Source organism: Choristoneura fumiferana, chromosome 11, assembly GCF_025370935.1.
Source record: "Choristoneura fumiferana chromosome 11, NRCan_CFum_1, whole genome shotgun sequence".
NCBI classification, from domain to species: domain Eukaryota; kingdom Metazoa; phylum Arthropoda; class Insecta; order Lepidoptera; family Tortricidae; genus Choristoneura; species Choristoneura fumiferana.
The window spans coordinates 10,639,747-10,664,964 of record NC_133482.1 but is presented as its reverse complement, the minus strand read 5'-3'; the positions used below and the strand labels follow the sequence as shown (position 1 = coordinate 10,664,964).

Sequence of the window (25,218 nt, the reverse complement as noted above, 5' to 3'; positions counted from 1 at the left end):
TGTACCATGGTTCAGTGAACAAATTACAGTGCCAGCCAATATAATAAAAAGTAATGCGGATCTTCAAAGTTCGCCCCGACCACTACCATGTCCGTATTGTGCAGGTGTGGGAGTGCCTGGCGCCGCGGCGCCCCCCCACTTCCTAGCGCTGGCAGCACCCGACGGGCGGCAGCGCGCCACCGCGATACCCGACCGTGACGGCGATATGACAACGCTGGATACTTTGTTCCGTGCTCAGTCCTGTCTGTAAACAGTTAACATTTAGATTTGCATTAAACGATTGTTATTGTTAAAAAAATGTTTTATTATTTCACCCACCCACATATTGCTTTTTTGAATCTCCACTTTGGTGCTTTGTAAACAAAGCTACTATTTATATTTTAATTAAAAATTTCATGTACAAACTTTTAAGCTTCAACACTCACGGCATAGATATATTATTATGTATCTTATTTATGTAAATGACCTTACTTAATGGTAAGCCAAAAGTCGGGTATAGTTATGTTTGTTGACGACATGTCTTTACTGTTCAAGGTTAGTACAAAAGATACCGACTTCATTGAGCCCAATGAAACCCTGTCCGTGATATCCGCATGGTTTGCTGCCAATAATTTGTTACTAAATCCTAAGAAAACCAAATGTATTAAATTCTCGTTGATAAATTCATTTAGCTCAAATTCAGTTTCTAATATAAAGTTAAATGGTCAAGCTATTGAATTTGTAAAATCAACAATATTTTGTAGGAATACCGCTCGATTCTAAACTACAGTGGGGACCTCACGTCACAGCAATCGCGGGTAGATTGAGCTCTGCTGCTTTTGCAGTTTAGAAAATACGGCATCTTACCGATGTGGCGACGGCACGGTTGGTGTATTTTGCTTACTTTAATAGCATTATTTTCGTACGGCCTTATTTTATGGGGATCTGCTGCAGACATTGAGTCAATTTTTATCTTATAAAAGAGAGCAATTGGAGCAATTTATAATTTGAAGACGCGTGAATCCTTAAGATCTTTTTTTAAGGAAACAGGTATCCTAAACCTGCCGTCGCATTGTTTTTGAAATAATCATGTATGTAAGACTGGCTGGCAGGCTGGCTAAAACCAAAAGTCATTTCTGGGAAATTGCATACGTTTTTGCATACATTTTTATTTTGTGTCCAAACTTTTCACAGCTCAGCAAAAGCAAGACGCTAAGAAAACAACTGAATAAAATATGGCTACCTGCCAATACAAGGGTAATTACAAAATTTGAAAATCGAATTTAGTATACAGGCATGCAATAACGCCATTGACAAGTAAGTGTGATGAAAAGATCGAAAGGACCTCGAACGGACCTCACGATACTAACGCCATCTATTAATATTTCGCCTGTCGAATAATAACCTACTTAGTACTTACTCGTAGTAACGAATAAATCGGTTCGTTATCTGTGAAGTGAGCGTGGCCACGCAGATTAGGGGTCGCGCGGGACTCTCGCCGGCCGCGCCTCATTCCACGCGGAACCGCGCACCGCACACGCACACACGCGCTCGCGTCTCCCTCACCCGCACCGCACTCGCCACCAGCACCAGCACCAGCACCAGCACCGGCACCGGCGCCATGCCCGCGCTCAGAGGACTGCGTCTGCTGCGGCCGCTGCTGGCGCGCCCCGCGCAGGTAACACACACGCACACGGCACGCGCCGCCCCGCCGCCGCCGCCCGCTCGCCGCTCACCCGCCCTCTGTTGCAGCCGCCAGGCGCGCGCGGCGAGTCGTCCTGCTCCCGGACGGGGGCGGCGCCGCCCTGCCCGCCCTGCGAGCCGGCGCCGCGCCCGCCTGCCGCCCGCGTCGCCCCGCCAGCCTGGCGGCCGCCGCGTGGTGTGCTGCCCGCCGCCCGCCGGCGCGCGCCCCGCCCTGCCAGCCGCCGCCGCCCGCTGCCCGCTCACCTGCGACGGCCGCGCCGCCCGCGCCCTCCCCCGCCGCCCGCGCCGAGCCCGCGCCCGCGACCCGCAGTGCGGCGCCGAGAGCGACCGCGTGGCGCGCCGCATGCGCGAACAGGACGACGCGCGCCGCCGCGCTACGAGGCAGGACGCGGCCGAGCGCCCGCGCCGCCCCCGCCCCGCGCCCCCCGCGCCCCCGCCCGCTACGAGCTGCCCGGCGCCGAGCGGCGCGCGCGCGCCACCGACGGCCGCGCGTACACGCTGCTGGGGACGGAGCCGCCCCCCGCCTGCCCCCCGCCGCCCGCGCGCCACCCCCCGCGCAGCCCGTGCCGCTGCGGCCCGAGGGCGCCTGCGCGCCGCGCTCGCGCACGTCGACCCGTGCGCGCACCTCCCGCGCACGCTGCTGTCCGTCGACCGGACGGGCCGCCCGAGGCCCTCCAGCCCGACGATTGCGACGGAAGATGCCGCCGCGGACCCCGGACCGCGAACCCCGAGGTCGAGTACCCGCAGCCGCAGCCGCTGCCTAAAAAATCGCAGAAGAGCGAGAGATCCCGCCGAGCCCGAAGGGTCTCACGTCCCGCATCATCGAGACGCTGAGCCGCGGCCGCGGCGCGACGAGCCCGGGACGCGGGGGGGCGGGGGCGGGGCGCGGCGCGCCGGGGACACCGGCTGGTGCGCGTCGCCGCCCCCACCCACGCCGCGCCGCCGCGCTGCCCGCGAGCCCGGCGTGGCCGAGAGGCTGCGGCGCGGGCCGCGCGGGCCCTGCGGCGGCGGCGCCGGCGCCTGCACACGGCGGCGCCCCCGCCCCCCGCGCCCCCGCGCCCCCCGCGCCCCGCGCCGGGCCCCGCCGCGACGCGGCCGCGCGGCTGGCGAGCGCGCCGCAGGAGCGCGAGCAGCTGCTGGAGGCGGGCCGCGGGCGCGTGGTGCGCCCCGCCGAGTGCGCGCCGCGGCCGGCCCGGGCGCCGCGCGTGGCGGGCGGCGCGCTGGAGCTGCCGGTGCCCCCTGCGCGCTGACACCGTCTGCGGTGCGAGTGTCGCTGGGCTGCGCGCGCGCGCGCCCCCGCGCCCCCGGCCGCCCCCCTCGGCGCCCCCCGCGGCGGGCGGCGCGCGGCCGGCGGGCGGCGCCTGCAGCGACTCGTGGCTGTCCATCAAGAGCCTGCAGAAGAAGCTGTCGGGCTGCGCGCGCGCGAGGTGCGCCCCGCCCCCTGCGCCGCCCCGCTGCGGCGCGCGCCGGGGGTGGCGCCCCCGCCGAGCGCCCCCCGCGGCCCCCGCGGCCCCCGCGGCCCGCCGCCCCGCGCGCCCCGGACGCCCCCGGCGGGCGCGCCGTGCTCCCCCGGCGGTCGCGTCCGCATGGCCGACCTCGTGCCTCACACCGTTTTCGTTAAATCATAACCATGTGTCTGTATCACCCGACGCGTGCGTGTGTGCCGTGTGGAAATAAAATTGTAAACGATATCTGACCCGTGTTTTATTCCTCAACTTGTTAGGTACATTTCAATAAATGCGTTATGTACAGATACATTCAGACGAAAGTTGCATCTGGAGATTCTGAAATTTAAATAAACAAAAATATTATGTAGGTATACCTATTTTACCTACCTATTGGGCTGACCAAAATTATCTTTTGCTCGTATTTTGTTTACATTATTTTAAAAAATTAATAATTATTAAATAATTAATCAAATATAAAATTATGTTGTGTGTGCCTCGAATACTTTACTTTACCTTCTAGGATAGCCAAACGTGATGGTTTTGTACAATGCCCGTACAATCCAAAAAGAAGAGGTCCACTATAGGGTTCATGAAATGAAACTCCATACAGTTTACATTCGTAGCAAAGTATATTGAATAAAAAACAACTACTTCCTTTTATAGGATCTGAGGCAACCAAACGATAGCGCCATCTAATTCGATCCCAGTGACATCTATCCGTAATTAAATAAACTAAATATTCCGTGAACATGCCGCCCACCAAGAACAACTGTTCTTAAACAAGCCTCCTTTACAGCAAACGACATTATCATTATAAAAGAACAAACATCTTCTAATAAAGTTCCTTATACAATATGACAATATGATTAACTTCTAATCTGAGACAGGTAATACACAAAGTTTTGACACTGGTCGCTTTATTAAGGAGCCTTTGTAACGCAACGTCACAACTCGCGTAATATTGTCCAACCCTGGATGCTTTTCTACAATCTGGCCTAAGAGCCACCTAGCTGGGGGTAAATCCAGTTCTTTAACAAGCACCACATCTCCAATATTTGGTTCAGGAATAACACGCGACCACTTGTACCTTTGCATGTACCGTGTCAAATATTCTTGCGACCAACGCCGCCAAAAGTCTTGTAGCATACGTTGGCAGAATTGCCACCGTCTTAACGAACCAACCGCTGACTGCTCATAGTTACGATCAGGCGCAACTAGCAAGGGTTCCCCTATAATGAAATGGCCTGGAGTTAGAGGCATTGGATCCCCTTGGTCCTGTATGTAACACATTGGTCGTGAATTCAGACAACTTTCAATTTGAGCCAAAACTGTCGTCATCTCCTCAAATGTCAGTGTTGAATTGCCGATGATTCTTTTCAAATGATATTTGCAGGATTTAATGCCAGCTTCCCACAAACCACCAAAATTTGGCGCGTGGGTGGTATAAAGTGCCACTGGGTGCCGTTCGTGGCTAGCCAATCAGCTATTTCTGGCAAAAACCTTGATCTTTCGTCATTAAATAAGTTTAGCAACTCCTTGGCTGCTCCCACAAAATTACTACCATTGTCACTGTATAAATCGCTACAATGACCGCGACGTGCAACAAAACGCTTAAAGGCTGCTAAAAATCCCTGAGCCGTCAGGTCACTCACGACCTCCAAATGAACTCCACGTGTTGCCATACAAACAAACAAGCATATGTACCCTTTGTATGCCCGATTGCCGCGACCCTTTGAAACCCTTATGTTAATGGGCCCTGCGTAGTCTACACCGCTACGTTGAAATGCTCGACTCATGGTCACTCTCGGCGATGGTAGTTGTCCCATCAACTGATTTTTATTTGCAGTTGCGTATCTTGTGCAAATGACACATTTCCTAATTTGCTGTTTCACTAAGTTTTTTAGCCCTATAATCCAATATTTTGACCGCAGCAAATTAAGCATCAACTGCACTCCCCCGTGTAATGACCTTTTATGTGCATCTCGAATTATGAGTTCCGTTAGGAATGATTGTTTTGGCAATATGATTGGATGCCTTGCGTCGTTGTCAATTTCTGCGAAATGCAACCGCCCACCAACTCGGAGTAAGTCTGAGTCGTCTAGCTGAGGACTCAGTGAAGTGAGTATACTTTTTTTGCTTATATTTTTACCTAGTTTGATATTGCTAATTTCCTCTCTAAACGCTTCTCCTTGACATTTTCTAATCATAATCACTAACGCATCTTCTATTTCTTCTTTCAGGAGGTAAGTATGGTTTTGTCTTTTCAGGATTCTTCTACAATAAGCTGCAACTCTCAGCAACTTCGTGAGCGACGAAAACTTCGACCAGACGTCCTCGTCACTCGACTGATCCTCAACTACGTCAGCCAGGTGAGTTTTAATTGATCTGGTTTCCAAATTGGTGTCTAATGGCTTTGTGAAACTCTTGTAACAAATTACTTTATCTTGTAGCCATGATGGTCCTCTTACCCATAAATCATAGGTCACAAATTCTGAAGGCTGAATCCCCCGTGAAGCACAATCCGCAGGGTTGTGTTCTGACCGTACGTGTGACCATTGACTACGACAAGTCACTGATAGAATCTCCGAGACTCTGTTTCCAACGAATGTCTTCCATCGACTAGGATGGCTGCTCAACCATGCCAGCACTACTTCAGAGTCTGTCCAAGCATGTAAGTTTGATTTTGGTACCTTCAATACTTTTGACACTTCGTCGAGTAGTTTTGCCAGCAGAACTGCACCAGATAATTCCAATCGAGGAATTGATATTTGTTTAATCGGCGCTACCCGCGTTTTGGCTGTGATCAAACTAACATGTACCTTTCCCTCAGCGTCTATCACTCGAATGTACACGACTGCCGCATAAGCTGAATTTGACGCATCGCAGAAGCCATGCAGTTCCACTAACGTTGCGTCAGAGCTACACCACACCCAACGTTTCAATCTAAATTTGGTAAGTTCTGATAGGTTTTCACGATATTCAATCCATTCTTCAAGCAACGGTGGAGGTAACTCATCATCCCAATCAATGCCTGCCAACCATAGCTTCTGTATGAATATTTTTGCTTTGATTATGCTCGGTGCTATCCACCCTTGTGGATCGTACAGCTTGGATATATCCGAAATAACTTTCCTTTTTGTTACAGGTCCGGTCGTCGGTGGCAGCTGAACTGCATATACAAATTCATCGAGGCTTCTACTCCAGGTAAGTCCCAATATTTTATTTACTGACTCTTGCTTGACCTCTATCCTTTTATCCTCCTCCTTTCTTGAATTTGCATCCCGTATTTGTTCCAATAACGCTTGACTATTGCTTGCCCACTTTTGCAATTCAAATCCACCTCTTCTTAGTAACTCTGTCATTTGTTTGTAAATTTCAACTGCTTCTTCTTCTTTCTCACATCCAGACATTAGGTCATCCATATAAAACTCATTCTTGACCCTTTCAGCAGCCAAAGGAAAGTCCTTTCCTTCGTCCTTTGCTACCTGAATCAAGCTTTTGACTGCCAGATATGGAGCTGCTGATGTTCCAAAAGTTACTCTGAGTAACTTGTATTCTTTTATCTCTTGGTCTGGATTGTCACGCCATAGAATGCGCTGATACTCTGAGTCTTCATCATTCACCTTTATTTGACGGTACATTTTAACTATGTCCGCTATAAAACAAATAGGATATGTTCGCCAACGCATTATTATATGACGCAACTCTGGTTGCAGAGTTGGTCCCACCATTAAATCGTCATTCAATGACACGCCATTCGTACCCTTGCACGAAGCATCAAACACAATCCTTACTTTAGTAGTCTCTTTGTCTTCCCGTATTACAGCATGGTGTGGTAAATACGTATACTTTGTTGCTTGTTCACCTTCGCTGTGATTTATTTGTATCATATGATCCAGATTTAGGTACTCATCTAACACTTCTTTGTATCTCTGTTTCAGGTGCTGATCCCGCTCCAACTTCCGTTCCAGAAAGCTAAACCTCTTCGCTGCAATTTCCTTTGAATGGCCATCCGCACAGGCTGGATTTTCATCCCTAAACGGGAGCCTAACAATATATCGCCCATGATCGTCCCGCGTGGTTGTGGATTCATAGAAGTCTTCACATCTTTGCTCTTCGACTGACAGAATTTTTTCTTTGTTGCAGGGTTCGGCTTCTATTTCCCAGAAAGATCTAAGAAGCTGATCTACTTGAGTATGCATGTTTACGACGTTACAGGATATATCTTCATTTGACCTTAGTTGCCCACTTAATATCCATCCCAGGGTGGTGTTTTGTGCTACTAGGGACCCTGAGGGACATTTGATTATTCCATTTTCTATAATGGTGCTGTAGACCTCCGCCCCCAATAAGATGTCTATCTTATTAGAAGTATGGTATTCCGGATCTGCCAGTTTAAGCTGTTCCAGCTCCGGCCATGATGTGATTGATGCTACAGCCGATGGTAAGTATGAAGTAAGTTTATCAAGAACGTACGCTGAAACTCGCAACACGCAGCCAGGATTGAGGCGTGAAGTGATTAAAACTTCTACCATGGACCTTGTGATAAGGTTCTGTTCACCACCCAATCCTGATATAACTCCCTTGGCCGCTGTTGTTTTTAGTCCAAGCAACTGAACTGAAGCTCTTGTGATAAATGATGCTTGAGACCCTTGATCAATGAGAGCTCTTAAGAGCTGATATTCTCCCTTATTTTGTGACTCAGCTTTAACTAACGCTGTGGCTAGCAGCACCTGATGTGCTACTCCTTTCACAAAATGATTATTGATGCTCGTGGCCGTTGATGGCCCCGCCTCCTGGTTTGATACTTTGCACACATGCCCTGCTAGTGGTGTTCCGTGATTCTCAACTGATGGATGTGAACCTGTTGGATCAGCTGAGTGTGTTTCCCCTTTTGGATGCAATAGTGAGTGGTGTCTTCCTCTGCAAATTTGGCAAGATGTAGTGTTTTTGCAATATTTCACCGAGTGGTTATTTCCTAGACAGTTAAAACATAGTCCGTGAGTCTGGACAAAATTACGCTTGCTGTTGAGATCACTGTTTATAAAATCCTTACAACTTCTAATATTATGATCCCGTTTACAATATGCACAAGACACTTGACTGACATGTAGCATGTGAATTGGATTAGGTTTGGGATTGCTATTTTTGTGAAAATTTGGAATAAAGGTTCGCTGTTTTTGTACGTAAGATGCACCTGATTTTGGATCCAGAAATTCTAAGGAATGAAACCTTGTCTCCAAGAAATCCGTAAATTGCTTCATTGAAGGCAATCGATCGGAAAGAGCTACCCATGCGCTAACCTTGGCTTCCCACTGCTTCCTACTTTCAGGATCCAACCTCTGGCTTACAATGTAAATGACAATCACGCTCCACGACTCAGTGTCAATTCCTAAATTTAACAAAGCGTTCATAGTTTCTGTGGTTACATCTAACAATTCCTTAATTGCACTGGAGGACTCTGATGTAATATTTCTTTGGTTGAAAAAACGATTCAATATGCAATTTACTAAATACTGTTTATTGTTGTATCGGTTTTTCAACAAAGTCCAACATTGCTGGTAACTGCTGTTAGTAATAGGAATATGACGCAGTAGCTGCTCCGCTTCGCCTCTGAGGTGTCCCTTAAGATAGTGCATCTTTTGCACATCATCTATGTCTGCATTATCGTGAATAAGAGACACAAACAGGTCCCTGAAACTAATCCATTCCGAATATTGCCCCGAAAACACAGGGATGGTGATCTTTGGCAGTCTAACTTGCATAGTTTTACTCGTTGATGACGATGATTGAGGTGAACTTTCGCTTGATGGCAGTGGTGTTAAAGTACTTAATGTCGTTTTAAGTGCGCATTTGTAATCGAGGTAACACTCGTCAGTTGCGTCGTAAATCGCCTGGGTGACATACACAGATTTTTCCAACTCAGTCTGTGAAGATTCTGCAACTAACTTCTCATGCATCGACGAAAACTGCTGCCATAACTTTTCTAAAGCCTCTAAACGCGCATCAACATACGGTACAGTAATACGTTCCTTCGGTGATTTCTTATAGTTGACATAAGCCTTGTTAATACGACTAGAAACATCCAACTGAACATTAATCTTTGCCTCCATTGTTAATTATTCTCGCCAAATTAAAATCCAAAGTGAAGTTGAAACACCGCCACAAAATTTCTAAGTCCCGTTAAAATTCGTAAAATTTTACAAGTGTTTTAGTTTTTAAAATGTCTAACCGAAAATGGGCATGGATTCCCCGTCTCATCAAATTTTCTTAAATTATTCTAAGTCTACTTCTAGTTCTAACACTTGCAAAATCTTAACCATTTTTCTAAAGTTCCAATTATTTTCTAAGTTAATATTTGACAATTATGTTGTAAACAAATCAAAGTCAATTGATAGCTGTCAGTTATGAATCATGCAAGCTTGACTGATGACACTTCACAAATAAACCATAGAGTACTCACAGTTTTTTCTTCTAAAATGTAAAACACTGCACTATACGTCACTTGTCCGCCGCTCAGCCTCAGGTTGATTATGATGACGTCCTCTTCTATCCGATGACAGGGCACGATGATATCCTCTCTCGCTCGCACTCGTTGCTCCTGTGTGACGAAGACGTATCCTCGACGACAATCCGTCGCCCCTTGATACCGTAGGCCAGCAGTTGGACACAGTAAATCTTGCCGTATATCCGGCTCGAAGGACCATGTACATGTACCCTTACAATCTAAAAAGAAGAGGTCCACTATAGGGTTCATGAAATGAAACTCCACACAGTTAACATTCGTAGCAAAGTATATTGAATAAAAAACAACTACTTCCTTTTATAGGATCTGAGGCAACCAAACGATAGCGCCATCTAATTCGATCCCAGTGACATCTATCAGATTTTAAATAAACTAAATATTCCGTGAACAATGGTCACGTGACCACACGAAAAATAGTCAATAGCTATTTACAGAATGACCAACTTACCTGTGATTCGAAAAAGTTTTTGTACTGACATTACCAAGTAATCAAGCAATACTACACTGCTAGTATTGCTTGATTTTTGTACTGGCAAATCCTTAGATTCTTTGGCAAATCATTTCAATCAAGACTTGTTTTTCATAGCATGATTGTGTATGATTTTTGCTTAGTTGATAAAGCGAACGAAGTAATTCATCTGTTTCCTGCTCCACTCCACTCAGCAGTTCACATTCCAAAAGGTAATCTCTTCTCCAACTGCACTTCGAACAATAAATATGATAATCGGATCTCAATATTAAGAGAAGTTTCCCTGTCGGCCGCGTTAAGTATTCGTTTGGGATAGTTTAGTTTAGTTTATTTATTCATTCAATACGTCATCATTATAATAATTTACATTAATGTCAGTTATAAGAATTTGTATTGAAATCGTGAAAGGTAATAAGATTAGTAATAATTATAAAAAATAAAATTCTAAGCATGTCATGATGTGAATGAAAACAATTAAAATTAGACTGGTTCTCCTCAAGGAATCGTCAGACTGAAAACACATTGAAATTTATATAAAGAATAATGGCGAAAATGTCAACGATATGTAAAGATTACATTAGGCAATAATTGAGTAATAATTTAAATGTCAATGTAAAAACAATAAAATAAAAACAATTATGTCTTGTTACAATAAAATTAATATTTCAAATTCATAAATTCATTTACGGAATAAAACGCTTTTTCCAACAAAAGGTCTTTTAGTCGACGGCTAAACGTTTCATCGTTCTTTTCGCTTTTTAGGTGTGAGGGTAGGTGTTCATAGTATTTGGGGCCAATAACGCGCGGGTTTTTTCCCGCTAATGCCATTCTATGAGGGACTGCCCGTAAGCGACCCGTGCTGCGAGTGGTCTTACCAGCTACGCCCATTCGACTGAAGTTAGATATATGTTAATAACTTGAAACAAATACTACTCATGTTATACGAAAAGTATAGCACAGAAATCAATGATATTTTACAATCAAGATATTCATTATATTTTCTATGCCAGTGATTTTTTTTAAATTTTTGTAAAAATGCTTTATTAATCTGTAATTCTCCTGCAAAGTTCACATCTTTTTTTTGCCGACTTTTAAGCTCCTGTAATTCTGATATTACACATTTATATGAAAATCTGAAAAACCACAGGTATAGATAAAAACGTCTAGTCCATACTTACAAAATTTCATCTATTTCTTTTGCCTAGTTTTCAAATGAGACCGGGACTACGTTTGTATGGAGAATGGAACGAAGAGACTTCTCTTAAGATTTCCTTATAACACTGAAGTTTAAAATATTTTCGAAAAGCGGCGAACGCTTGTTTGTTTATTGCACGGTCAAGTAGCGTGCTATACTTACTGAAGCTATGTGGCAGCACGCAATGAACGCAAACACACTCGCTGCGCTGCGTCGTGGCCACTGAGATAAACCGGTCCTGCCCAGCGCGGACCACACCAGTATCACCAGTCGACGGGGGTGGTGAAAATTGCTGCGGCTGGCAACTGGCTGCGGTGAGCTGCGGGCCATTTTTCAACACGGGGGCCTCTTGAAGGAAAACAACCCTGGGATTAGTTAAATGCGCGAGTCTGATTGGTTTTAACGTAATCTATCGCTATTTTTGAGCAAGAATAACATACATTCCACAAAATTTATTCATAAAGGTTTGTACAGTAAAGGATCTTGAAAGATGTGAAACATTAACATCTGCCAGTTACAAATAATTAAAATTGCAGTTTGCAAATTTTGGTCAATACTAAGAGAAAACGTGTTAAATACCTACCGACCGAGGTGATGTAGCTAAGCTAAAGACCGGAAGGCGGGAGAGGTGGGCAAGGTTATTACCTTGTTTTTAGTAACTGAGTTTGTCCAAATAGAAGCCCCATTGATTAAGCATGTTACACCACAGAATAAGTAGTGATGAAAAAGGTCATACTAAGCAATTTTTCACGTTTATTTGCAGAAAGAATGTTTTTACGAAATTACGAGCCAGTTCGTTCGTGCATAATGTGGTTTAAAATTATCGTTCTTTTTAAACCAAGTATGTATGTAGTTTCTAACAATTAACAGAGCCAAAAATTAATAGAAATCAAGAAAAACGGTGGTACACCGGGTTTTGATATTACGAGTCTGGAATTGATCGCGTTGTTTCGGAGCCATTTATTTGGGCTTTCAAATAACAGGTCAGAATAAAATTGTCCGGCCGGTAAAGTAATGTAAGTTTTGTGTGCTCGCGCACGAGCGTGACGCTCTATCTAGCAATGAATAGCGAAAACACTCGCTGCGCCGCTCGCCACGGCGCTTCGCAGACGTCATGTCTCAACACTTTTTTGTTTTAAGCCCTGTTGTTGGTTACTGAGTATGTTAAAACGGGAGACCCGTTGAATGAAAAAGTCACTTCCATGATCAGATAGGTAAATAATAGTAGTGAAATAAAAATAAGGGCCACTTGAGTTTCGTCGGAAAATTATAATAAAATAGTATTGTTGAAAAGTATTTTTTTTTGTTATAATCTAAATTGAAAACCTATGTTGAAAAACAAACAAACACCCGTTTATAACCATGTTTTTGACTACTGAGTGTGTCAAAACGGAAGACCCGTTGAATGAACAAGTCACTTCCATGATCAGATTGTTAGGTAAAAATAACCAAAAAATATAATAGAAGTTAAAAAAAATTCGGGCCACGAGTTTCATCGGAAAATCTAGACACGCGGCAGCGTGTCAAACCAAGTTCAAGCAAATGAACTGGGTAGCCAGCGCCGAGTGTAGTATTACACGAACCACTTGGTGCCACTTTTGACCCTTCTACTCAAAACCTCTTTAACGTAAACACATAAAACTTCATGTGTTTTGCTTCTAGATGTTCCTTTGTCCTTATGTCCTTTTTGTCCCAAATTTCATGAAGCTGGCTCAAACGGTTATAAAGATAATATGAAGGTCAAAAAGTCGTAAATTTTAACACTGACTGACTGACATATAGTACCTAAATCTAACCTACTTCCAGATGACCTAGAAGGATGAAATTTGTAATGGAAAAAAGTTAAAAAATATGGGGGTCCCCGTACAAAAAATAATAATTGTAGCGTTGGAACCGTTACAAGCAGATATTTGAAACTATCCCAATATAATGTATTATTATATTTGCTATATAACAGAAATAAAAAAATATAGTTGTCAAAAAATAATTGGTTTCCCCATACAAAAAACTTGTAATACGCGCTAAACAACCGGCCAACGGTGTGTCGTAGGCTACGCGGGGCACCACATACTCTCAATACCTGCCTAGTTTTCTTTACAAAAAGTAATGATATCCCACCAAAAACAAATGTAAAAAAGGAGAGCCAAGTTCAATACAAAAATTTTGTTTGGCTGTGGGCTTCGCCGCAAAAGGAATGGAGATCTAAATGAGTGCCAAGTTCTATACAAAATCCAAATATGTATTTATAGAAACAAAATAACATTATGAAAAAGTATATAAGTATATAATATATATTTATTTGCTATATTGGATACCTGTAACAATTGCTGTTGTTTAAAAATGTGAGATCTATGTGTGGATTGTGTGTTTATATACCTTTTTTTTTTTTATTATGAAACCGAACCTAACACCGATATAGAATCTGGTAGTCTAATAGGAAAGGTTCTTTTTTTTTTTTTCTTCATGAAACCTAACAAGCCCGCCCTTTTTATCATTAAACCAAATATCTAACCTAACCTAACCTACCTTTTTCTTATTTTAGTATAAAACCTTAATTATGCATAGGACAGCCAACGTAACAGAAGCTAGGTTAGGTTAGGTTTTTTTTTTTTTTTTCCTATACCTCCAATATGATTGGAGCCTATATCTGCTAATTTTCTTTCACTCTAGTTCTCTCTTTTACTACTGCTCGTACTTTCATTCTGCATCCTATGTCTTTCTCGCATACTTCACCATTCTCTCTTGGTGGGTTAGGCCCATCTAACTACTACTACTACTGTTATCTTGCTATTACCTTATTACTATATTCGTTCATTCCGTTCTCTTTCTCATTCTGTTCCATCTGCTAAGCTGTCCTCTGTGTCATTCTTCTCTCTTTCATTTCTTAGTTCCTTATTTTTAGCTTGGGGGTAAGGGTTGGGGGTGAATTTATTTATTAACATTATCTTACATGACTACATTCGGTTACAAAGATTGGCTTACTTATTCTAGTATATGTCAGGCAGCGGCGAATTGGTACTCGTAACGAGTTTCCACTCAATTAAAAAAAAAAAAAGGTTAGGTTAGGTTACGTTTTTTTTTTTTTCCTTACTACCTCCAACATAATCGGAGCCTATTTCTACTTTGTCCCTTTCATTCCAGTTCTTGCTTTTTCTACCCCTCGTACTGTCATTCCGCATACTGTATCTTTCTCACATACTTCGCCTTTCATTCTTTGTGGGTTAAGCCCATCTGATTACTACTATTATAAATTTATGTCCTATATTTACATTTGTTCATTCTGTTCTCTTTGTCATTCTATTCTTTCTTTTAAGCTGTCCTCTGTGTCATTCATCTTTTCTTTTAACCATTATTTCTATGCACCTAAGTTGGGGAAGCTACACCAACACGGGGTTCTTTATTTAGTTAATTAATGTTACAAATATTCCTTATAAACTATTACTTATTTGCTATTACTTATTAACTATTACAGTGAAATCACCACAGTGGTGAGCAATGGCGAGTGGCTAGCGGCGAGCGCAGGTTAGCCACGGAGTGGCCAGCGGCTAGCACTGGCTAGGCACCAGCGGCGAGCAATGGTGTGGCCAGTGGCGAACATCGGCTAGCCGCTGCAAGCGGCTAACGGCTAGCATTGGCTAGGCGCCAGCGGCCAGCAACGGCAAGTGGCAAGCGGCGAACACCGGCTAGTACAAAATATTTATTCTTATTCATTTAGTTTACAAGTTTCTCATATATAATAAACACATCGACACCTCCTACGTATACTGGTACAAGTGACAAATTTCCGATTTTTAGTTTTTTGCAATTTTGTGATTAATATTTCCTTATTTACCTACCACAAAAAATTTGGACGGATATTCCTATTAGTTTTGGAAATAAAGTGACGTATATGAATGCATCTAACACCGTTTTGCTAATCGGTACAACGTATACTGAGGCAACCGACATGCACCACTATACGCGGCACCGATATTGTCGCGGGGCCGGGGAAGTCGAGTGTAACTGGCAGTTGCCTCAGTGTACGCGCTAGCCGTCGCTGCGTGCGGACCATTTAAACTGTTCTACGAGCACATAATTTGATAGTATATATAAAAAACATGTTTTGGTTTGGCAAGACCACAATAGCCGTATTTCTCATAGACAGTCATGGAAACTAAATCCAATGTGAAACCTTTTCGTGATCTATTTCGCTATGATTTCTTTGGCAAATGTATGGGATGTCAACATAACATTGGTAGTACAACGGTTCCACCCAGTACCAGTACGTGATTCAATTTTCCTCGGCTATACCTACATGTACGCGTGCTAGAAATATAACATTGCAGTATTACATTGCATTTTGGTAGTTGAGCATCCCCCAAAAGAAGGCGAAGGCATGCATGCTTTAATTAAAATGAGAACAGTAAATTTCAATATACCTACAGGTTGATAAAAAAAATCCTGTACTATACTGTAACCCATATTAGGGCTACTGACTGATTACTAATACGATATAAGTGGGAAAACATCGAAATTAGAAAGTCTTCTTGCGACTCCACTTCCATACAAAACTTTTTTTTCGAATCACAGTATTTTTCTACTTGGATCATATTAGTAATTAGTAGCCCTAATGTGGTTTAAAGTATAGTACAGGGTTTTAATAACACCCTATACACATTTTTTTATACACACCTAAGAAATGGTACCTGGCTATGTATATGGCGAAAACGGGTAAACCGTATGAAGTTATAGAAGTTTCCCAAGACTCAGAAATCTATTGTCAAGAAGACATTAATATATAAGGCGTATTATTAAAATTAATGATTATATCATGGATAAGGAAATTTGGAAATAATTCCGATCCGCATTGGCGAGTGCTTACTCCAAATAGCGAATTGAGAACTGTTTTAAATATGTAGTTGTGTTAAATACTTGTGATGTATAGATATCACTAAAATATGATTGTAAATCTGTTTACAAAATATACCTAGTTTTATTGCCAGACTCTTCTCAACAGAGGTTTTGACGAACCGGTGGTAAATTTTTTGACATTCATAAGTGCTTGTTACAATCTAAATTGAATAAAGATATTTTGACTTTTACTCAATATTTCATGTCAAAGCTTGTCTTAAGCAAAGTGCCAATCAGACTCGCGCACGAAGGGTTCCGTACCATCTATACAACTTCATTAGTATTAGCAAGAAAATGGCAAAAAATTACATTTGTTGTATGGGGGCTCCCTTAAATATTTATTCTGATCTATTTTTTGTTATATATATATTATATCAACTACAATTATACATAATCGTGAAAATTTCAACTGTCTAACTATCATGGTTCATGAGATACAGCCTGGTGACAAACGGACGGACAGCGAAGTAGTATAAAGTAGTAGGGTTTCCGTTTATATCCTTTGGGTACGGAACCCTGAAGAGGCACAAAAAGCTAAACCGTTATGTGGATACAAATGGGTGCGATGCGATATATGTATCACATGAGGAACCTTTCACAATAAAATATGAGTACACATTTGAACAGGAATACGAATCCATTGAATGTGCTTCCATTAATTTAAAGCACTTAATACAATTACTTTTCTTAATAAAACTATTTATATTTCAAGTGAGGTTTTTTATAAAGGTATATTTCTGTATTTTGTATAGCACGTTTAAAACATTACTAGCGGTATATTGGTACAAATGGCATGCTAATGTTAGCGTATAATGATGCAAGTGATAAAAACGTTTATAAATCAATAGATGAAGGGAAAAGAGCATCTTTTTTATTGTTCATTGCAAGCCATATAAGTATTTCATCTAAAAATTCATATACAATATAAAATATCGTTAGATCAGTAATCTACGCATTACGCCGTATACTGGAGCAAGTGGTAATTAGCTCAGTATACCGCACAACTACAAGATGTAAAATACGCGTATAGTAGTGTATCTGCAATTTTCTCAAAAACTATAAGAAATTTCAAAATTCATGAATACAGGTAGAAAGCAAATATTTTCTTTGGAACCAATGCAAAATTTTGAAAAGTTATATCATCAAATGAGAAAGTTACAGGTTTTGGAACCTTTAAACAGCTCTCCTGTAAATTTATGATTATGCACTTGTACCAGTATACGTAGGAGGTGTCGACATTCTAATGAGGGCTATCGTTTTTTGTCTGTTTTCACGGGTGTGAAAGCAAAGTTTAGATTAAAATCATATTTGATACACCTTAAAACCGTACCATAAAAATATCGAGCATGCCACAGTGTTGCATAGTCCCCGTTTTGTTCGGAAAAAAGGGAGGGCAAAGGTTTCCGAAAGACAAAACTGTCTCAAAACACAGACATTCGTTGGCCCGGAACGCATATTTGCCATAATTAGTTTCAGATATTGCAAAATATTCACAAAATTATTCTAATTATAAATAAACCCGCGTAACTCACCCAAAAACTATGAGATTTGACATTTCGGAAACCTCACGCTACACTAGCGCCTCTAGTGGCGAATCCATACGCGATAGCCCTCATTGGGTGGACATAGTTTTGGGATGCAATTTTTATTTATTTGTGCTTTAACATGAGTCACACCTGATCTACACATAACATGAGTTACAAATTACATAGTATTTGCTCAATGTTATAGCCAATCCAATGCTTTACCTCTTTTCATCTTATTTACAATGGTTTACAAGAACTATCATCTATTTCACAATTTTTACTAATATTTTGTAAGTTAAATAGTAATATAATCATTATATCATTTTAACATACTTTTATACCTATTTTGTATCTTTTTATCAACCTATTTACTATTTTGTTATAAAACACTATAAACTTTTTCCTATTTTTTGCTCCCTTTAGTTCCCACCAATACGGTTAGGTTTTGAGTCTTTGACATTCGTTTGACACGTGTCTACTTCCTGTAGAAGTCATCGGAGTGTCTGCCAAATTAGGTCAGCTGGACAGTAACTGATTTCCAACTAGGCAACGGACCCTGTGGTTAGGGTTAGGTTAGGTTAGGTTTTTTTTTTTTTTTTTTTTTTTTTTTTTTTTTTTTTTTTTTTTTTTTCCTATACTTCTGCCCTCGACATGCCTCGAGGCCCTTATCAGCTAATTGTCTTACATACCAGTTCTCGCAATTATTCCTCTCGCACTTTCATTCTACATACTATTTCTTTCTTTCATTCTTCACTTCTTCTCTTTATTTTACGGGTGGGACTCCCGCCTATACTACACCTATCTCTTTTTTCAACATGCTTTTTAGGGGAAATTAATAACAGCAAGACAATATTTATTATTTTCTTATCAACTAAATATCAGGATTTCTCGTTTCTTACATCTAAGTTTACATTTACGCTTATATTCTAGGGACTTTCTTATTTAATTTCTACAATACATTTTGTTGGTACATCTCTTCTTTCAACTATTTTACATTAAAACTATTTTTAACCTATGCTTATTAGCTATATGCTCATGATATATTAAAAGCATAGTTTTAGTACTACGTTTTATTTCTTACTATTACCTTTCTTGTGATTAGCTCACAGTACTGCAAAAACCTGTCCCTATGTTTGCCTGACATTAAATCCTTTATATTATGTTTTTCCAATTTTGTACCTATCTCTATTTCCAGCTGCACTCGTTCCTGATCAAAGACTGGGCACTCCAATAAGACATGTGGCACCGTTTCTCTGGCGTTTGGGTCACAAATACACGACGGGTTGTCCTTGCACCTGAATCTCTCCAGATACTCGGAAAACCCGCCGTGTCCCGTCATGAACTGCGTGCGTATATTCGTCGTTTCGAGCTTCCTGACTATTCTGTACGCCGCCACTGCGTTGGGGAAGAAAAGCTTTGTTACAGCTGCGGTTTCACCGGACATGTACCTCCGGTTCCACTCGTCAAGCGTAGCCAATCGTATTGATCGCCTGACGAATGAGACAGGGCACAGGTCATAGTCCGGCTTCCGCTTAGACTTTAGGGCGGCCTCCTTTGCCAAACCATCGGCTCTCTCGTTCCCCTCTAGCCCCACGTGGGCCTTAATCCAAAATAACCTGACAACTTTGCCCTGGCGGGACAATGCTGTCAGATTGCTTCTGGCTTCCACTGCCAGGGGATGAAGACAGCCGTGGTTCTTGATGGTCAAAAGGGCCGCCATAGAATCGCTGTAGATCCCAAACGTTGCCGCCTTTTGCCCAAGGATCACCCCCGTCGCCCTGCTGAGCGCAAGGAGTTCAGCTTGGTAAACCGTGCAGAAGGACGGAAGAGCAAGCTTGAGGGTTTTGGTTTCTGACTCACCATTCCATATGGATAGCGCGGCGCCCACCTTGCCCTCAATCTTGCTTCCGTCCGTAAAGATACGAACAGCAAAGTTACTGTTTGCATCCACTTCCTCCCGGTTCGCCAAGCTCACTAACTCCAGCTCTCTGCGCTCAGCAGGGTGCGGGGGCCTCCAGGGCCGAGGCCATCCGTTCCACTTCCCATCCCCCCAGTATTGGTTGAGGTATCCCCCTCTTGGCCTCGTAGAGCAAGGCCGCCTCACGGACTCGGAGGTCGAGAGGGAGTATCCCTGCCAACACTAGCGCAGCGTTCAGTGAAACCGTGCGGTACGCCTTGCAAAGCTTCTGCGCAATCCCACGTTGCACAGTTGCCAGCTGACGCATGACGCACAGTTTACTGACCGCAGGCGCCCACACACTGGCGGCGTACAAAATAATAGGCTCAACAGTAGCCACATATATTACACGGATTACCTCCGGGTGGAGTCCCCAGCTCGTTTTTGCTGCCTTCGCGAGTTGCTTATGTATGTTTATTGCCTTTCTACAGACATTGGCTACGTGCGCGTTGAAGGTCAGTCCTGCGTCGATCGTAACGCCAAGGATCTTGATCTCGTTGACCATCTTTATCGCGGTCCCGCCCATGGTCAGGCGTGGGGTGTCGTATTTTAGCTTTTTGGTTATAACCATGGCCATGGTCTTGTGTGGCGCAAATTTCAATTTGTTGTCAACCCCCCACGCCCGAACAAGCTCGAGAATCGCGTTAGCTTCTCTTTCGATCTCTGTGGCCCTCTCTCCATCGCACACGATCACCACGTCATCTGCAAAGGCCTGGCAGTAGGCACCCGAATCCCCCAAGGTCCTCAACAACGGGTCCAGTATAAGGTTCCAGAGGACTGGCCCGCCTATTGATCCCTGGACGCACCCTTTGGTCGTGGTCTTGTTGCACTCTTCACCGGCAAAGCGTACCTTGACTTTGCGGTCACAGAGGTAGCTATCGACGACCTTCCTCAGTACGATCGGGCACTTCTCCTCGGCCAGACGGGTCCTAATAGCCGGCCACCAGGCGCTGTCGAAGGCTCCCTCTATATCAAGTGAGATAAGTGTAACTATTTTCTTTTCGTTAAGTTTGCTCTTGATATGTTGCATTAGGATATAGAGGGAGTCCTCGGTGCTTCTCTGTGGCATAAACCCGAACTGGCGTGTGCTCAATCTTGGGATTAAGTGGTGTTTAAGGCGGGCCATCGTCATCTTCTCATAGATTTTTCCGAGCATGGGGAGTAAGCCGATCGGTCTATATGACTTCGGGTGGGTATAGTCCTCCTTGCCCGGCTTTCTTAAGATGACGACAACCGCTTCCTTCCAGGCTCCTGGGAAGTGACTTAACTCCTGGCACTTGTTTATAATTGATAGAAACAGGTCAGGGTTGGATTTTATGGCGTGGGAACAGATATCAGCTGTGAGGCCATCCCCTCCTGGGGCCTTTTTGGGGTTGAAGGACTCTGTGGCATACATGAGCTCCGTCATGGTGAACGGTGGCTCGCATGTACCATCATGCTCACCCACGTTCACCACTTCGGCCTCCCTCCTGGTCTGGCGGTGACGGGGGGTGTCGTTCTCTGTAGGATCTTCCGGGTAGAGCGTTTCCGCCAACAATCTCACGGAGCCCTTCGCATCCAACACCTTCCCGTCTCGCTCCAGGGGTGAGTCCTCCTCCCTTCGCTTCGTTCTACCGATGACCCGGTAGATCCCCTCCCACACCCCTTCCCTGTCCTGCTTCTGACAAAAGTCCTTCCAGGAGTCTATCTGAGCTTTAGCCGCCTCGGCCTCATACCGCTCTTTGTGCTGGAGGTACTCCTCGACAACTTTCGCACGTCGTACTGGCGCTGCCCATTTTATTCTGCGTCGTCTGGTGGCGACCTCCTTCTTCATCTCCGCTAACCTCTCGGACCACCACGGCATAGAAATTTTTCCTTGGTCTTTTTCTTGGGGATCGTTATGCTACAAGTTTTGTCTATTATTTCTGTGTATTTTTCTATTGCTCTATCTAATTCGTTGGTGTTTTTTAATTTGGCTATTTCTTCTATGTTTAAATTTTGTTCTGTTGTAAATTGGCTGAATTTCTCATGAAATTCAACCCAATTTGCTTTCTTTGTGTTGAATATTCTTGTGGTCCTGTTTATTGTAGTGCCTCTACTTGGTTTCAATAAGAGTTTAAAGGTTATGCCGTTGTGGTCGGAGCTTGTTAGCCCTTCTTCGACCTTCCAGTCGTCCACCAGATTCAGCAAGTTTGTGGAGCACGCTGTTACATCCACGTGGCTGCTGTAACGCTTCCCTCCCCTGATTGTGTCGAAAGTTGGAGTTTTCCCGTTATTGAGCACATTGAGGCCAAGCTCTTCTAGAGTCCCGGAAAAACTGTCCCCCTGTGGTCTACCGTAGTACTGCCCCACCAAGGGCTCTTTGCGTTGGCATCCCCTCCAAAGATAAGCCTCCCTGTTCCGAGCTTCTTTTCAATCCACCTCAGATGCTCTATGTAGGGTTCTATGGGCTGATCGGGCTCGAAGTAGTAGGAGACGAGCGCGACCTCCCAGGCGCTAGTCCGGAGACCTACCACCGTGATGTTGTTGGTGGTGAGTTTTGGGTACTGGACGACGTCAACTGTAGAGTCAAAGACAACAATTGCCGCTTTGTTGACGCTTCCGTCTCTTGCAGCGCCCTGGAAAACGCGCACGCCCCCGTAGTTCCTCATAACCCTAGCTCCTCCTACATAGGGCTCCTGAAGTAGCGCTGCCGTTATCCTGCGCTTATCGGCTTCGATTAAAAGCTCCTCGGTTGCAAGCTTCTTTCTTTGGAGGTTCGCCTGTATAAAGCCGTACTGATGGTTTGCCTGGCTGCCCTTAGCAGTATGCCACGGCCGACCGTGCCAGTAAATCCCACTTCTTCCTAACGGGACAGTCCTCGTTGAACACGTTGTGCCCGGCATCTTCAAGTCCCTGTCTTACGCAGTTCCTGCATCTCGGTTGCACTCCTGACAACCAATCCGCACATTCCGCTCTTAGATGGGGACCCCCACAGTGGCTGCAAACATCCGCCGGCTCCCTACAGAAGCGTCTGCCATGCCCGTAGCCAAGGCAGCGCGTGCACTGAACCAGCGGCGTCTGGTCTTCAACTCTTACCCGCTGTAGGTCAATGTGCAAACTCCCCAGGTCTATCGCCTTACGCCATATCACTGGGGAGGTGCCGATCACCACGTGATTCAAATGAGGATTCCTCAGCTTCTTCCTAAATCTAACTTCGATACGGTCGTCCTCCGCGCCCAGGCCACGAAACAGCTCCTTGTTCTGGTTCCGAAGAGCCCCCACCACATCCTCATCCGAGTTTATGGTGAGGACATTCTTCAGGACCAAAAGCGGATCTTTGTTTCGAATGTCCTCGACGACGAGGTCGGCCGTTCTCCTACTTAGTCGGTCTTTTACTTTGTCCCGTTCTTGTTTCGTGCCAAAGCCCATAATAACCTTACGGTCCTTGGCCTTACGGACTCTCTCCACCTTCACCCATCCCTCTTTTGCATCGACAGCCTCCCTTATCCTACTAAGGATGGCCTCGCCAGTCTCCGTCTCGTTACTTGACGATACCACCACTGAGTGGAGGGTGTCGCGTCTCTGTTGGGGGGCTTTCGATGCAACTGCACTCGCGTACGTGACCGCCGGTATTAGCTTTATGGCGTCATTGTGACTGTCAATTTGTGTTCCCAGCTCTATCATTTTCGCAGTGTTTTGCGCAATTGCAATGGCGTGTTTTTCAAGAACTGAAATTATACGTTCCTGATTAACAGGAATTTGTGCGAGGGTGTCGGTGGAGGTTGAAGCATCCGCTTTATTGGCTGTTCCTACTTCTGGCTTTTCTCTCCCTTCCTCTGCCCTGCCCGTCCCAGCCTCTGCCTCTTTCACAAGAGCATAAAGACGACACAGAGCCTTCGTAACCTCCTCCTTTATCTCCGTCTTTATGTTCCTAGAGTTTTTGAGGTGAAGCTTCGCCGACGTAAGGCAGGCTCGCGCTTCAGAAGTCCTGTTTTTATAGGTCTCTTTTACCGGTGGTGGTGTTTTAATAAAAGTCTTATTGCTAGTCGTTGGCGTGGACGTCATCTTTGGCTTAGTAGCCTTTTTCTCTACAGTACCTGACTGTGTCTGCGTCGTGTTTAATTTAAAGGTCGCAGCTTCGGAGTTCACTGCCTCCCACTCTCCTATACTACGCCTCACGTTTCTATCTAAACTAGTTTTAGAAGGTGACGCCCCCGCCACCGACTCCTTCTTCAGCGGAGTTCTACTCGTCATTCTTCTGTCCTGGTATGTACTACCTCGTATAAAGGAAGTTATGTCAGACAATTGCGCGAGTTGTCGATGTTGTAAAAGTAATAAAAGTTGCAACTCGCGCTTTGGGCCAGGGGTAGAAGTAAGAAATAAAAGACACTGGTGGTAACTTATAACTAAACAAATGGAAAGCTCAATATAGAGCCAAGTTCAATTCAAATTACTGCACTAAAGAGTACAGGTCTTAAATCTACTTAAAGCTAACAACAGGTAAAATAAAAAGTGGCTAACACCGGCTAGGTGTGGCTAGCGGCTAGCGGCAGCACCGGCTAGACGTGGCTAGCGGCTAGTGGCGAGCGTTGGCTAGAATGGCTAGTAGCCAGTGGTGAACACCGGCTAGCGTGGCTAGCGGCTAGTGGCGAGCACCGGCTAGACGTGGCTAGCGGCTAGCGGCTAGCGGCTAGTGGCGAGCGTTGGCTAGAATGGCTAGTAGCCAGTGGCGAACACCGGCCAGGCGTGGCTAGCGGCTAGCGGCGAGCACTGGGTGGAAATAGCCAACGGCTAGCAGCCAGTATGCTTGTCCTAAAACTACGTACAGCTAGCAATAGAAATATAATAGAACAATACTAAAATACTTGTTACATTCAAAGTTGCTCTCCAAATTATGAAAGGTTTCAAAAGCGCGCACAATCGGTTTGGCTACAATTATATGTCAAATTTTTCAAACAAGAAACCGTTGTTTTAGCAGTACAGGTATTAATAAAAATTTTAACTTGCGGTTCCGGGCCACTGCTTCTGTTGCGCACGTTCCCTCCAAATTGCTCAGCTTCACAAATGACCGAAGTGGCTACCGGCTAGATGTGGCTATCGGCTAGCGGCTAGTATTTCTGCAGGAGCAGTGGCTAACTCGACGAAGGTCTACCCTCCTTATTTTTATATACAAAAATATGTTAGGTTAGGTTAGGTTAGGTTAGGTTAGGTTAGGTTAGGTTAGGTTAGGTTAGGTTAGGTTAGGTTAGGTTAGGGTTGGTTAGGTTAGGTTAGGTTAGTTAGGTTAGGTTAGGTTAGGTTAGGTTAGGTTAGGTTGGTTAGGTTAGGTTTAGGTTAGGTTGTTAGGTTAGTTCTAGGTTAGGTTAGGTTAGGTTAGGTTAGGTTAGGTTAGGTAGGTTAGGTTAGGTTAGGTTAGGTTAGGTTGGGTTGGTTAGGTTAGGTTTAGGTTAGGTTAGGTGTTAGGTTAGGTTAGGTTAGGTTAGGTTAGTTTATTAGGTTAGTTAGGTTAGGTTAGGTTAGGTTAGGTTAGGTTAGGTTAGGTTAGGTTAGGTTAGGTTAGGTT

The 25,218-nt window shown here is 44.3% G+C and overlaps 3 protein-coding genes across 5 annotated transcripts in view; 1 reads left to right on the top strand and 2 right to left on the bottom strand.

Annotated features, from left to right (window-relative positions):
• The window catches only part of kay (transcription factor kayak), an 85,122-nt gene that overhangs the window by 40,361 nt on the left and 19,543 nt on the right, over positions 1-25,218 (top strand). The gene's annotated exons all lie outside the window — the stretch shown is intronic.
• Positions 4,508-9,810, bottom strand: LOC141432922 (uncharacterized). The gene has a single exon (XM_074094756.1). The coding sequence runs from the start codon at positions 9,242-9,244 to the stop codon at positions 4,508-4,510; it is 4,737 nt and encodes a 1,578-aa protein (XP_073950857.1). The 5' UTR covers positions 9,245-9,810.
• Positions 22,473-23,909, bottom strand: LOC141432921 (uncharacterized). The gene has a single exon (XM_074094754.1). The coding sequence runs from the start codon at positions 23,907-23,909 to the stop codon at positions 22,473-22,475; it is 1,437 nt and encodes a 478-aa protein (XP_073950855.1).